General features: G+C 50.3%; 1 protein-coding gene across 1 annotated transcript; it reads left to right on the top strand.

Annotated features, from left to right (window-relative positions):
* Positions 1-838: 838 nt before the first annotated feature.
* Positions 839-13,064, top strand: MYL10 (myosin light chain 10). The gene is made up of 7 exons (XM_080940749.1): positions 839-861; positions 4,914-5,006; positions 5,915-5,990; positions 7,330-7,434; positions 9,888-9,966; positions 12,426-12,474; positions 12,576-13,064. The coding sequence occupies exons 1-7, from the start codon at positions 859-861 to the stop codon at positions 12,672-12,674; spliced, it is 504 nt and encodes a 167-aa protein (XP_080796875.1). The 5' UTR covers positions 839-858; the 3' UTR covers positions 12,675-13,064.
* The last annotated feature ends 1,399 nt before the right edge of the window (positions 13,065-14,463 follow it).

The following is a 14,463-nucleotide window of genomic DNA, read 5'->3' as shown; positions in this document are numbered from 1 at the left end:
ATTTTCAAGTTCAGAAGGGGGCCCTGGATGACTCTCCCCCATATACACAGAGGAACGTGCAGCCGCAGTTTCTGCATGCGTAGTTTTAATCAAATGTGCTCAGAAGAGTTAGGAAAGGACAAAGGATGGCATCAAAGCCTTTGCCTGCAACTGAAGCTTGTGAGTTCAATCCCCAGCCCAGAAACCAATTTTTAAGAAATCACATAGAATTACCCAGGCTCTAGGCTAATACCACATCCTCTGTATAAAGGGCTTGAGTGTCTGTAGACTTTCAGGGTATGAGGTTTTAGAATTCCAGGAGTTGACTGCAGTCATGTTGGTTGAAGGACCTTGGGGGCCAGACCAAAGCGTACAGCAGGTAGTGACATCATAATATCCCCACAGTCCCCATAGGGGAGGTTAAGTATCCCAAAAGTATTCTACCCAGAACCCTAAAACTCAAGGGATGTTGTCATCTTCACTCTGAGTGTCCCTGGCTGGCACAGCGCCTCTGCTTCCAGGCTGACCCTCTTGGATCCAACGCCCAGCCTTCCCAGCTGGTTGGTTGGATTGACTTACTCATGTCCTTGGCCACTTGCTCCCTTCCTGGTCCATGGTCCCTTGGCTAGAGAGAAAACAGTTGGCTCATGGATGTCGGAGATCCCCCTGGCTTAGACAGTCTCCACAGTGGTGGCCTTTGACACCCACTCCCCACAGTCCCGGAGAGATGCCCAGCTCGAATGCCCCTCATCTTGTCCTTGGTCACCTTCCAAACTGTTGTCTAGACCTGGAATGGTGCCTGGCTTGGAGGAGCACTATTTAAAGAGCCACCCCAAGCTGTCCCCAGACCTGCTGCAGCCCTCAAAAGCACGGCAGACCATGGTAGGCTGGGACCACCTTTTCTGCACCACCACAGACTCTGCAGAGTTTAGCACCCTGGCTTTGGTCCCTTCCTGTTTCCCTCCCTACTCCAACCTCAGTCCTGACCTCCTTCCTCACGTCTACGCTCATCTTTTGGCCTTGACCTCATGAATGATTCTGGACTTTTCCTTCTCAACTTTGACCTTGCTCCCTTCACTGCTTCCTTCAGCTGGCAGCTATGGGGATTGGGGGTGTGATTTTGATACTCGAACTTGGTCCATCCCATGTTGCCTCTGTTGGTTGTCCAGTCTCATCCATGCGGCTTCCTTTTGCATGTGGTGTGTGTTTGGAGGCATTCCCGTGTGTGTGTGTGTGTGTGTGTGTGTGTACACCCATGTTCCTCAAGGATATCCATCTTGGTTTTGTTGTTGTTGTTTTGTTTTTCGAAGCAGGGTTTCTCTGTGTAGCCCTGGCTGTCTTGGAACTCACTCTGTAGATCAGGTTCACTTTGAACCAGAGCTCTGCCTGCCTCTGCCCCCCAAGCAGAGACTGGGACTAAAGGTGTGTGCCACCACTGACAAACCCACCTTTTTTTTTTTTTTTTTTTTTTTTTTTTTTTTTTTTGAGACGGGGCTTTTCACTGTTAGCTGGAGATGACCAACTGGACTAGACCGGCTACCCCTGAGCCCTAGGGATCCTGTTCTCTCTTCCCCAAAACTTGGATTATAGGCGCATGCCACCAACTGCCTTTCTAATGGGTTTTGGTTTTCGTGCTTGCTAGACAATCACTGTACCGACTGAGCTGCCTGCACAGCCTCTCGTCCACGTGGGTTCTGGTTTGGTGATGTGCTTTGATTCAGCAGAGGTACCCGGGGGTAAGGAGGAGCGTCCTGGGGAGTGATGACTGATCTGTTCTAGTGACTCAGCACCTGTTCCTCCTTTGATCACTTTCTATTGATGCCCTCTCTCCTACCGGACTATAAGCTCTTTGGGACAAGGAAGGGACTAGAGACTAGCAGGTAATCATTCTGCTGTTTTGAGGCAGAGATTATTCCTGATTTTATAAATAAAGGGGGCCTGGGGGTGTGGCTTAGTCAGTAGAACACTTGCTCAGCATCCACGAGGCTTTGTGGTCCATCCTCAGCACCACATAAATTGGCCATGATGACGTGTGTCTCGAACCCCAGCACATGGGAGGTGGAGACTCGAGAACCAGAAACTCAAGATCATCCTTTGCTACATAATGAGACCCTGAGTTTTGTTATTATTTTTTTAAGGTTTTGGTGGGATACCCAGGGGAGATCTACTCTCTCATAGGAGAAGGAGAGGGGTGATGGGGGAATTATGGGAGGGGGTGGAATTGGGATGTAAATTTGATCATAAGAAAAATAAAGATTAATATAAGCAGGGATACAGAGACTTAAAGAATGCAAAAGTAGTATGTGTGTGTATGTGTGTGTGTGTGTGTGTGTGTGTACATACAGAGGTCAGAGAAGGATGTCAGTTGTTCTGAACAATCTCTGGCCACCATATTCTCTTGAGACAGGGTCTTTCACTGAACCTGGAGTTGACCTAGCAGAGCAAACCCCAGCAATGCCCCTGTCTCCAACTCTCATATACTAGATTTACAGGTGGGGGGCAAATGCACCTCGATTTTTATGGGAGTTCTGGGAATTTGAAGTCAGGTCTTTCTGCTTCTTCAGGAAGTACTCTTACCCACTAACCCAATCTCCCTAGTCATGTGATCTGCCTTTCTTATCAAAGCCAGGGTGAAAATCCAGGTCAGGGTGACCCTCTTCTTCGTAGGACTGCTTCCTTCAGAATAAAACTTATCTTTCAAAGGTGCAGTATGAATTTGAACTTCCAAGATAAAAGGTGAGCCCTTTCTGCCTTGCCAGGCTCTTAGCCTCCAGCAGGGCCTGTGGCCAGGTGAACTTGAAAAGCTAGGGTGAAAAACGTGTGTGTGTGTGTGTGTGTGTGTGTGTGTGTGTATGTGTGTGTGTATGTGTGTATATGTGTGTATGTGTGTGTATGTGTATATGTATGTGTGTATATATGTGTGTATATGTGTGTGCTTGTGAGTGTGTGTGTGTGAGTGTTGTGTATGTGTGTGTATGTGTGTATGTGTATGTGTGTGTATGTGTGTATATGTATGTGTGTATGTGTGTGTGCTTGTGAGTGTGTGTGTGAGAGAGAGTGTTGTGTATGTGTGTGTATGTGTGCATGTGTTTGAATGTGTGTGTATGTGTGTGTGTAGGGGTGCTATAGCCTTGAGAACTAGTGGAATATCCTGCTGACGGAAGTGATAATTTTTTATTAATCAGAGGGAAATGTATATGTAATTATGAGAGATGAGCTCCACAGGGGAGTTCTTTTCTTTATGATATCTGAAGGGATTTATAAATATTTCCTAGGCTTAGAGCGTCCCACGGTGGCCTCTTTGCCAGCCACCCCCCTTTCAAAGGATTACTGAGACTAGCATCCAGTCAAAGCTAATTATAATTCGCTGGGTTGTTGCTCCTGACATGGGCCCAGGAGCCGTAGGGAAAACGGAGAGTGGGGTGGGAGCAGGGAGACCACACAGGTGCTAGGGTGAGTGTGGGCAAGCTGGGGAACCCCAGGGAGGACTAGGAGACAGTTTCTGTCTGGCAGGGACCCTTTCTGACATTAAGAGCCACTCTTACGGAGCTGGCGGAGAGCTGTGTTGGGAACATGCTTGATCTGTAAACGTAAGGTCCTGAGTTTGATTCCCCGGAACTCAGGTGGGAAAGACTTGGGTGTGGTGTCATGTGTTTGTAATCCCAGTGCTGGGAAAATACCAACCCCGAAGACACAGAGATGGCGGGTTTTGGAGGCTTGCTGGCTGGCCAGCCTAGCTGAGCAGGTAGGCTCTGGCCAATAAGAGATCTTGTCTCAAAACTGTAACCGAGAAATGGCCCAACTTGTAAAAGATGCTTGCTCCCAAGTCTGATGACCTGAATTCAATATTCAGTCTCTCTGATCCCTTACATGATAGAAGGAGACAACCAACACCTGAAATCTGTCCTCTAACACACACACACACACACACACACACAAAACACTCACACACTCACAAGCACACACATGTGCAGGTGCTATGGACCAGATGTTAGGGATAGAAGGCAGCTCAAAGTGGATTGGGGGGGGGGGAGGGAACCCATATGAGTGGACAGAACTCTGAGATCCTGTCTAGAAACAAATCTTGCAGGACTCAGACCCGAGACAGTATGCTAGGAACATTCTGGAAGCTTTTAGCAGCTGGACAAGAAGACTAGATCTCAGTAGAGCAGATGGTGACTGGTGTGAGATCCACAAGTCCCACACAAGGACAGAGGATGGAAAAAGGCTCATCTGACCTCACCTGCTTCAGGAGCCTGGGCATGGGTGGGTGGCCGAGTGGAGGACAGCTGTCCCGCCCTGCACGGTGGACACTCTGCAGACTTCTCACCTGAGCTGAGAAAAGCAACACTGTGGTATTAATATTGTCTCTTGTGCTGTGACAAAAATACCCCCCTCCACAAAACCAACCAACCAAACAAACAAACAAACAAAACCAAAACAAATCCCTGCAAAACCCTACCAAAGCAAGGTAAAGGCGGAGGAGTTTGGGCTCACAGTGCGAGGATACAGCCCAGCTTCGGGTGGGGTTGTCATGGCTGTAAGAGGGTGAACTGACTGACCACAATGCATCCTCAGCGGCAGTGGGAAAGCAGAGAACGCTGGTCCTCAGCTCAGTCTCTCCTATTCAGTCAGTTCAGGACCCCAACCCATGGGCGATGCCACCCACCATTAGGGTGGGTCTTTCCCCCTCAATGAACTAATCTAGAAACTCCCTCGCAGACAGGCCCAGAGGGTTGTCTTTATGGGGACTCTAGGTCCTGTCCAGTTGACACTTGTGGAACTCCAGCCAGTGCTTTCAGACGGCTGCTGTGTGTACGGGGGAGAAGGATAAAGCTCCCTGGACCATCGTGTTCTGAGACCCGTGTCTGGCACTGGTGATTGCTGACCTCTGAAAGACACAATGACTGTAAGGTTTTACCTCTTGCGCCCAGGCACCCAGAAGAGCCCGGAAGAGAGTGGAAGGCACAGCCAGCTCCAACGTCTTCTCGATGTTCGACCAGTCCCAGATTCAAGAGTTTAAAGAGGTTGGTTGGTGGCCCTGGCCACCATGGGAGTCTATATTAATTAGTTTTCTTGTTGCTGCAATAAAATGCCTGACAAAAGCAAGTCTTCCTTCAGGAAGGTTTCCCTAATTCTAGCCCACATTCGAGGGGCGCAGGAGCAGGAACCTGAGCTGGTTGCTCGCGCGCGCGCACACACACACACACACACACACACACACACACGCCGCAGCCAGGGGCAGGAAGTCGAGAGAGATGGATACTGGTGTTCAGCTCATGCCTCCTTTGCACACAGTCAAAAACCCAGCGCGTGGGATGGTGCCGCCCTCATTTAAGGTGGGTTTCCCCACCTCAGCCCAGTCTAGGAAACCCCTCACAGATGGGCCCAGAGAGGTTTCTATGGTGATTCTAAATCCAGTCAAAGGAACAATAATAAGATGGGCCATCACGGGAGGATTACTGGGATTCACAGAAGTTGTTCAAGGAGCCCGCTGTGGCTGCCCACACTGCCACATTCCTCAAGATCCTTATGGCTGCCTCTGTGGCTCTACTTTCCATCCGAGCCTGTACTTGCCCTGTGACATATGGAAAACGCCTTTCCCTTTCTGAGTCTCAATTTCCATCCCCAAGACTCAGTGTCTCTTTTATGAGCCCCCGTTTCTGTCTCTGAGCCTCAGTTTCTCTGAGTCGCCGAGCTCTTGAAATAAGAGAATGAGTGTGGAGTCCCAAAGCACTCAGGGTACAGGTTCAGAGAGGGTGAACTACAGTTCCCAGGATGCAGTGCGCGCAAAGCTAAATTGGAGCTCTGGGTGGTCACATGCTCCAGGTTGAAGTTTCTACTGCTGCAGACATCCAAGGACACCCTGGGGAGAAGGGCAGGAACCTGTTAGTTTGGGTGGGCCCTGGTAGCTCAGAGCCAGTGTCTCCATCAGGCCTTCACAATCATGGACCAGAACCGCGACGGCTTCATTGACAAGGAGGACCTGAGGGACACCTTTGCTGCACTGGGTGAGTAGAGCAGCTGGGGTAGCATGGGGCTTAGGGCTAATGGTTGTGGTGGGAAGAAGGGTAGGCCAAGACAACCACAGTGAGGGGCTTGAGAACTGAGAAGCCCAGTGGAGAAGAAGGCTCCCAATGCGACAGGACTTGGTGGCTAGGGGAAGATGTTTTAAGATATATTTTTGACATTGTGCAAAGGCACTGGGGTAGTGAGAGGTCAAAGAGGTGCTGTAGTACGTGCCTGTAATCCCAGCACTCTCATACCAAGTGTCTTATTTAGGGTTTTACTGCTGTGAACAGAGACCATGACCAAAGCAACTCTTATAAGAACAACATTTAAATGGGGTTGGCTTAGAGGTTCAGAGATTCAGTCCATTATCATAAAGGTGAGAACATGGCAGCATCCAGGCAGACATGGTGCAGGAGGAGCTGAGAGTTTTACATCTTCATCTGAAGGCTGCTAGCCGAATATTGACTTCTAGGCACCTAAGATGAGGGTATTAAAGCCACAGTGGCACACCTACTCCAACAAGACCACACCTCCAAACAGTGCCACTCCTTAGGCCAAGCTTGTACAAACCATCACACTGAGGCATCTGGATTTCTGACTCAGTGATTGCCTATATTACGTGACAAAACACGGTCTTAAAATGAAAAGTAGAAAGTTGGGTTTGGAGAGGCTAGAGTGGTTGAACTAAGGTACCAATACCGGTTGAGTTTTGAGTTTCCAGGAATCTGCGTATTCACTGTGACCTTGCAGCATCTTAGGAATGCACAAGACCCTAAACTCCCTACGAAGCCCACTTCTTCTAGTTCCTCTCCTCATCCTCTTCCTCTTCCTCTTCCTCCCCTTCTCTTCCTCTTCCTCCTTCTTCTCTTCCTCCTCCTCCTCTTCTTCCTTTTTCTCTTCTTCCTCTTCCTCTTCCTTCTCCTCCTCTTCTTTCTTTTTCTCCTCCTCCTCCTCTTCTTTCTTTTCTCCTCCTCCTCCTCTTCTCCCTCCTCCTCTTTCTCCTTCTCCTCTTCCTCCTCATCTTCCTCCCCTTCCTCCTCCTCCTCTTCCTTCTACTCCTCCCTTCCCTTTTGCTTTTGTTTTTTGTTTGCTTGTTTTTGTTTCACTTTCTGGTCTGTGAGTCAGATTAATTCAGAGAGTCTTGCTCTGCTTTCTAGAAAGCCTCAGAGGTTGAACAATAGCCTGTAGACTCCAGTGTTTCCCCACATCTCCTTAATAAATGGACAGTGCCAGATAGAGATGGGTTGAACCTTAGAAGCCGTAGAGACGACCCGACTCTGGCTTCTGATAGGTGGTGTCCCTCCAGGCCCCTTACACCCTCCCCCTCCTCCTGTCCAGGTTGCATAAATGTCAAGAATGAGGAGTTGGAAGCCATGGTGAAGGAGGCTCCAGGGCCCATCAACTTCACAGTCTTTCTGACCATGTTTGGGGAGAAACTCAAGGGTGAGCGAGGTTCTTTGGGACCTACGGGAGGGCTGGAAGCAGGAAATAGACTCACCTGCTTGACTCTTATGTTTGCAGAACCACAGATGGAGACATACTTGGTCTCCCAGGCACTATCCTCTGGCTGTGTACGCTGGCCTGGACCCTGCCTTAGTTTCCCCTCTGCATACACAGTGTGGATCACTGGAATACTTCTCTCTCCCTTGTAACTCATCTGCCCACTGTCAGGATAATACCCACCCACCCTCTTCTGGTCCCAGTTCCCCTTTCTACCCTCCCGCTATGCCTTCCTCCTATTCTAAAGTTCCCGTTCTACCTGTCTTCCCTGCCTCTCTGGCCTCTGCTGATGGTGAGGGTGAGGCAGAGGGGTCTAAAAGGGATTGGTGTTTCTGAGATCAACTGTGGCGGATTCCATTGCTAGGTGGGTTTGCTTATCTTGTCCTATTGTGGAGTTGCTCCAGTCCCCACGGAAAGGACTAGGGAGCCCTTTTCAGGGATGAATAGTCAGAGGAGGCTCAAGGAGTTCAATACCTGCCTCAGATAAAGGAACACTTTAACAGACCCAGTTCTAACAACTCTGAGACATAGCCCCAGAACTGGGCCTAGAAAATGGATTATTTCTCTTCCTTCTTGCCCCTGGTAGCTCCCCTTTAAACACATTCCTGAGTCTGAGGGTTCTGTGGTTAGATGGGAAATTCTGGGCTGTGGCTTCCCTTTGCCTTTAAGATTAAGATCTGGCTACCGAGTGATAATGTGTGGGTTGGTGCTTTCTGTATCTTGGTATTGTAGTAGAGCCCTTGCCCTAGACTATTCCACTTAGGATTAGGAGTGGAGCTCAGTGACAGAGCCCCTGCCTAGAATCCCCCAGTGAGGGGCTGGGGGTGTGGCTCAGTGGTAGAGCCCCTACCCAGAATCCCCCAGTGAGGTGCTTGAGGTACAGGTCAGCGGTAAAGCCAGGGGATGGTGTCTCCAGTCCTGATGTGACATGTAAGGGGCACCGATCTTAGCTGTGATGGCCTGCTTTCCATATGAGGAGGTTGGTGACTGGGGCCTGCTGGGGACCTAGACTTGCAGCTTGTTCTCATCTTTGCTGGGGCTCCAGGCCTGGGGCTCCAACTGAGGCTGTCATGCAAACTTATCTAGGGTTGCGTGAGAAGCTGGCAGTGGGGAGGGCAGTGGGCTGTGACAGGCACCATCATGGCAGTTAATTGAGACAAGACTGTCCTCTGGTTTCCCACAATGGCAGGCAGCCACTGTGCCAAGCTTTTTTTTTTATGGGTCTTCTAAGCCGCAGAGCAGAGGCCCTCTCTGGGGACAAGGCAGGGAGTGGCTGGCTGAGGTGAGTGTCCCACAGCCAGCCCATAGCTAACCAGATCCAGTGCTTGGTCCCTAGGAAGATGGTGGGGGGCAACTGCAGACCAGTCTGCCAAGACTCTTCAGAGAGACACAGGGGCCTTTAGCTAATTGATTGAATTGGGAGGCTGTGGCCTGGAGGCTGAGACCCTAACCAGCCCTTATTAGAATCCCTTCTAGCCTCTCTGCTGTAGGGCTGCCCACAACTATGTTGCTAAGTTTACCTGAGATGGGCCCATTGGCTCCTATCACCTGCTCAGAGGGGACAATGCTCTCCTTCCCAGTAGACAGCAGTCTGATAGAGGAGACATTTAAGGGTCTGACCCAGCCCCTCACTGGGGGATTCTAGGCAGGGACTCTACCACTGAGCCACACCCCCAGCCCCTCACTGGGAGATTCTAGGCAGGGGCTCTAACACTGAGCCACACTTCCAGTCTCAGAATAGTTTGTTTTGGTAACAATATTCTTCAAAGCCACAAAAGTGGCACAGTAGGAAATGTCTGAAGAGCTTGGAGGTTTCACAGAGACCTAAGTAGACTACATACTCTTAGTTATGAACAACGACTTTTGCAAGAACGTTCACTATACTCTTCACTCTCCTGCTGTAGAGTGTTCCCACCTCATACGTGAAACTCAGTGACGTTAGGCGACTTGTCCGGGGCTGTGAAACTTACATTATTGAGTGCACTGAGGATAAGGAAGCAGCAACTGTGAGACTCATTTGTGACTCAAGTTAGGCACAGTGGCCATGAGTAAAAAAAAAAAAAAAAAGAGCTCTGGGCTAGGGGCTGAGGCTGGGGCTCACTGGAGATGTCTTCAAGACTGAGCCACTCAGAAACAGGTGGGCCAATGTGCTGCTGGAGAAATTTCTATTGTGATACTTTTGTAGCTTTGAGGAAAGTAGTTACCAAAATAAATTCAGTCTGGGGGCGTGGCTCAGCAGTAGAGCCCCTGCCTAGAATCCCCCAGTGAGGGGCTGGGGGCGTGGCTTAGTAGGAGTTGGAGCCCTTCCTTCGCCCTTAACTTCTGCCCAGTTGGGCACCATTTCTGAGAGGCCCTTGATACCTACCTTTTTTTTCTCCTATGTGTGCCTCCTATAGGAACGGATCCAGAAGAGACCATACTGCATGCCTTCAAAGTGTTTGATACTGAAGGGAAAGGCTTCGTCAAGGCTGACTTGTAAGTTTTAAGGACTGAGCCAGGGTAGGTGTCAGCCCTGGCTTGTCTCCCCATCAGAACTCAGCTGAGCAGGACAAACATATATCCGGTGGACAGAGGCCCCTGTTCCAAGCCTGCTGTTCCTCCTGGTATACCGTCCCTCCTTCCTGAGCTGGTGCTCCCCTTCTGTGTGTGTGTGGACGGGAATGGGCAGTATGTGTGGTTCAAGGATTGCTTCTGAGTGTTGGGGATGAAGAGGGGTTGGGGCGAGCCTTGAAGGATGAATTCAGATTGGCCAATCTAGGGTGGAAATGGTATTCTAGATGTGGGAACAGAAAAGATGAATCAGGGTTTAGTGCCTATGGGATGCTGAGCTGGAGCCTGGAGGAGGAGGGGGAGGAGGAAGAGGAAGGGTAGGAGGAGGAGGAAGAGGAGATGGTTATGGTCCATGGGTACAGGGGTGGAAAAGGAAGGACTGACCAGCAAAGATCCAGAAGCCAGAATTTGGGGAGAGGACAGTGCCAGATGGGGACATCACTGACCAGCTCAGCTTGGGGTGCCTGAGTGGGAAGTGGCCATAAGCAACTGTCCCACAGGTCCTTGGGCTGGCATGACAGCAGTGGGTTCTGCTCTAGTGGCCTTTTTCATACACACATGGGAACATGTCATAGTAAGAACAGAAGGGATGAAGAACCAAGGTCAGGAAGCGGCAGTCTACATTGGTCCCTGGAAGTTAGGCCAATCTTCATTATGTCCCTTCCAAACCTGGCTGGTTCTTAGGTGTCCCTAGCTGGTGAGATGTTTCCTCCCTCTCAAGGATAGGCCAGTATCTGGTGACAGACATTCTTTAGGAGTTCAGGTGCTGATGTGTCTGACTGCTCATGGAAGCTTCCGTCTATAGGGTGGAGGAGAGGGCCGATAGAGTCTGGAGATAGAAGTTCCTGTGCCTTCTAACATACTGTCCTCAAAGGCTGTGAGTCAGGCTCCCTGGAGTGCAGACGGGGTACCAAAGTGCCAAGGGTACATCAAACTAAAACCCCATCCTCGGCATCTGTGGCTCATTTCTGACTCTTGAGGACTCAGAGAGATACCAGGAAAACTCCTGTTCCTGGTATGACTGGGACCATCTTATCTCCCACCAATATGATGGCGGGGTAGGGAAGGAGTATCCCGAGAGACTCATTTTGGGAATGGAAGGAACAGTTCTGGGTTGTGGAAACCTAGCAGACGGGGCTGCTGGCCAGATAGGCCACAGAAGTGGATCTGGTCGAAACAGAGCCTATGCAAAGTCCCCAGCTTTGGTGACCTGGAAACTGTGACTATCCCATAGTAATAAACAATGGAAAATATGTGTCATGCCTTAACCAGGGCCTGCTACCAATGGTGCCAGAGGATACCCGGAGAGCAGAGGCTCTGCTTAGCTCTCTGAGCCCATCCTTACCCACAGAACCCCAGTGCTTGCAAACCCTCCCCAGCTGTGAAGGATGTAAATTATCATACGGAACTGGGTGCAGCCCTCACATCCAACACTATTCTCCTGGATCCCAAGAAGACAAGCCCAACCCTGCCACAGACTCCCTCTAGGACAGCAAGGAACTTATAAGCCCTCCCAAGCCCTGGTTTCTCACTAGATAAAGGGGATTCTTGCATGAATGTCCCAGTCTGTGAGGAAGCAAGGTCTAAAGAGATCCTTGAGAAGACTGGACCACATCTTCCCTTGATACTCTTGGCCTTGAACAATATGATGTAGTCTGGGAAATGCTGGAGGCCAAACACAAACAGCCAAAACCATAAGCTGAAAGAGGCATCAAGGAAAAGACAAGGTGCAGGGAAAGGGGAAGGGCGGGGGACAGGTTGGGTCATTCCAACTTCTCTAGAAGCTGAGGCAGGAGATTCAAGACCAATCCGAGCTACAGAGGAAGCTTGAGGCAAACCTCAGAAACTTAGTGAGATATTTCAAAACAGGAAATAGTGAGGACTCGGGAATATAACTTGAGGGTAGAGCATCTGCCCAAAATTCCCCAGTGAGAGGCTGCGGGCGTGACTCAGTGGTAGAGCCCCTGCCTAGAATCCCCCAGTGAGGGGCTAGGGGTGTGGCTCAGTGGTAGAGCCCCTGCCCAGAATCCCCCAGTGAGGGGCAGTAGAGTGTTTGCCTTACATGGCCTAAGCCCTGGGTTCTACTCCCAGGCAAAAGGCAAAGGAGCCCTCCCAGGAGTGTAAGATTAATTGTTAGCACACCATAGGAATCCAAGAGGCCCCCAAATCACATTGGAGTTTCAAGATTGTTCCATCTGTTCCCAGTTGTTGCTAGGAGAGTAGAGGTTGCAAGAGAAGCAGTTAGGGGTCAAGAGATGCCTTGGAGATGGGAAAACCAGCCCTAAACTGGGATCACCTGGGCTAGAGCTCCCCTAGAAACTTCATATGCACGTGGCCACCAGGCAGCTTTAGCACAAGGTGTGATGTCTTCTCTCTATCATCAGCATTAAGGAAAAGCTTATGACCCAGGCCGACCGGTTCAGTGAGGAGGAGGTAAGTTTGTTTTGGGGGAGGGGGCATTCCCATAGATCCATTGTTCTGACTTCTTTTTTCCTCAGCCCCCATTTAACCGGACTCTCCGCTCCCTCTCCCAGGTCAAGCAGATGTTTGCCGCTTTCCCGCCGGACGTCTGTGGCAACTTAGACTACAGGAATCTGTGTTACGTCATCACACATGGCGAAGAGAAGGATTAGACCGGGAGCCGGCCAAGACGGGGCTGGGTGGGAGGCCAGGGCAGAGCTAGCCCAGGTAGGGAGAGCAGTCTTCATCTCCCCCGAGTCCGGAGCTAAAGCAGGAATAAATATCACAGAGATGTGAGTCTGGGTAATGCTTGTGTGGGTAGCGCTCTGGTTGGGAAGATGGTAAAACATTCCCTTTCCACGCTAGTTTTTCCAAAACTTTTGGTTCCCTTGCCCTACTCAGCTGTTCCTGATGAGCTGATGTTTAGAAGTAATGGACATTTTTAATGTCCCCCATCTGGACCACAGGGCATTGACTTAACTGATGGGGGTTTTATTGAGCACCTAGCGTCTTTGAGTCTCCTGGATGAGACAGGGTTGTTCATGTGCAGTAGGGTCATGAGGACTAGAGGGGGAAAGAGTCTCTGATGGGCCAAAGCTGTACAGGATGTGAGTGGGGTAGAGGGTGGGACAGACAGGGAGAAACTTGGCCGAAGGAGCTGGGCAGAAGCGAAGTTGGGGAGGAGAGATGGGTTCAGGGACATTTACAACGTAGGCAGAGAGCTCTCTCTACTCGCACGCATGGCATCAAAGATTGACTAGATGGAGCCAAATGGGGACTTCGTAGTGATTAAAAACGTCTGCTCACCGAGAGACACCACTGAGAACGCCGAAAGCTCAGAGAGAGGACAGAAGAAGATTCTGGGGCCACATAGATCCCAACAAAAGTCTCATGTCCTCTGTGTGTGTTAACATTTACGTCTGCAAGGGAATAATGGAAAAATATGGGCTACTTTATTGCATGTGGGATGGATACACACAGATGGTAAAGCTGTTTCTCTCCTTCCATCTGTGTCCTGGGGAATAAAATAAAGGTCTCAGGCTTGGCAGCAAGTGCCTTTACCTCCCAAGCCACCTCACGGCTCCCTACCCCCCCCCCCCATAACAAGATGGCTGAGAACAACTTCAGAGAGAAAGGGTTTGTTTTGTCTTGTAGATTCGGAGTGTTCAGTCCTAGAAGATTGAAAGTTTGAGGTCAGCATGGCCTGTAGGGTCCTATCTCCAATTAAGAAAGCAATAGGAGAGGGGGGAGGGGAAGGGGGAGGTAAGGAGAGGGGAAGGGGGAGGGAGAGGGAGGGAAGGAGGGAGGGAATGAAGGGTGGGGAGAGGGCAACACAGACAGACAGACAGACTTAGGAAATAGAGAGTCCTTGCCATTCCCTCAGGAGAGGGGGCAAGAGAGGTTTCCCCACCAGCAAGCAGCTCTTGGCCTGGGATACAAGTGAGTGATCTACTAGAGAAGAGGCAGGGGCTTCTAGAAGAGTCTTTCCTCTAACTCAGCCCTGGCTGCCCCTTGCTTTCTAAGACTCACTTTCCTGGAAGTCAGGAGCTGGGCCCCATCTACACTGAAGACTTGTCAGACCTGTTTGTGTCCCATAGAAGGAGACAGTCAGGGCTACAGGGAGTGGGTGTCTCAGACAATCTCTGACACCCCCCTTTCTTGAGACTGTCTGACAGGTGGGCCTGCCATCCTGCAGGGACCTTGGCTCACTAGGGACATGGGCAGCCAGTGCAGAGGTCAAAAGGGGGTCCTGCAGGTTAAAGAGGAGGTGCATGTGGGAGGGGCATTCACCTCCCTTGCTCCTCATTCTTCCTTCATCCGCTCTCTGAGCCAGAGTACAGTGGTGATCAATAAAACCAGTTAAAGCTGCACTGAGTTCAAGAGGAACTTAGGAGACCCTCTCTCAAAGTGAACGGTAAAACATGTTTACAGTTGTTGCTCAGAGGTAGAGAGCCTAGAATC

The sequence above is a fragment of the Micromys minutus genome (assembly GCF_963924665.1).
Source record: "Micromys minutus genome assembly, chromosome: 29".
Classification (NCBI taxonomy): Eukaryota; Metazoa; Chordata; class Mammalia; order Rodentia; family Muridae; genus Micromys; species Micromys minutus.
The sequence above is the reverse complement of the archived record's forward strand: the minus strand, read 5'-3'. Positions and strand labels throughout refer to the sequence as shown.

Excerpts from the sequence above, each read along its gene's own strand:
- MYL10 (XM_080940749.1), top strand. Across the intron at positions 7,435-9,887 it reads GTTTGGGGAGAAACTCAAGG|GAACGGATCCAGAAGAGACC; the intron begins GTGAGCGAGGTT and ends TGCCTCCTATAG. Across the intron at positions 9,967-12,425 it reads GGCTTCGTCAAGGCTGACTT|CATTAAGGAAAAGCTTATGA; the intron begins GTAAGTTTTAAG and ends CTCTATCATCAG.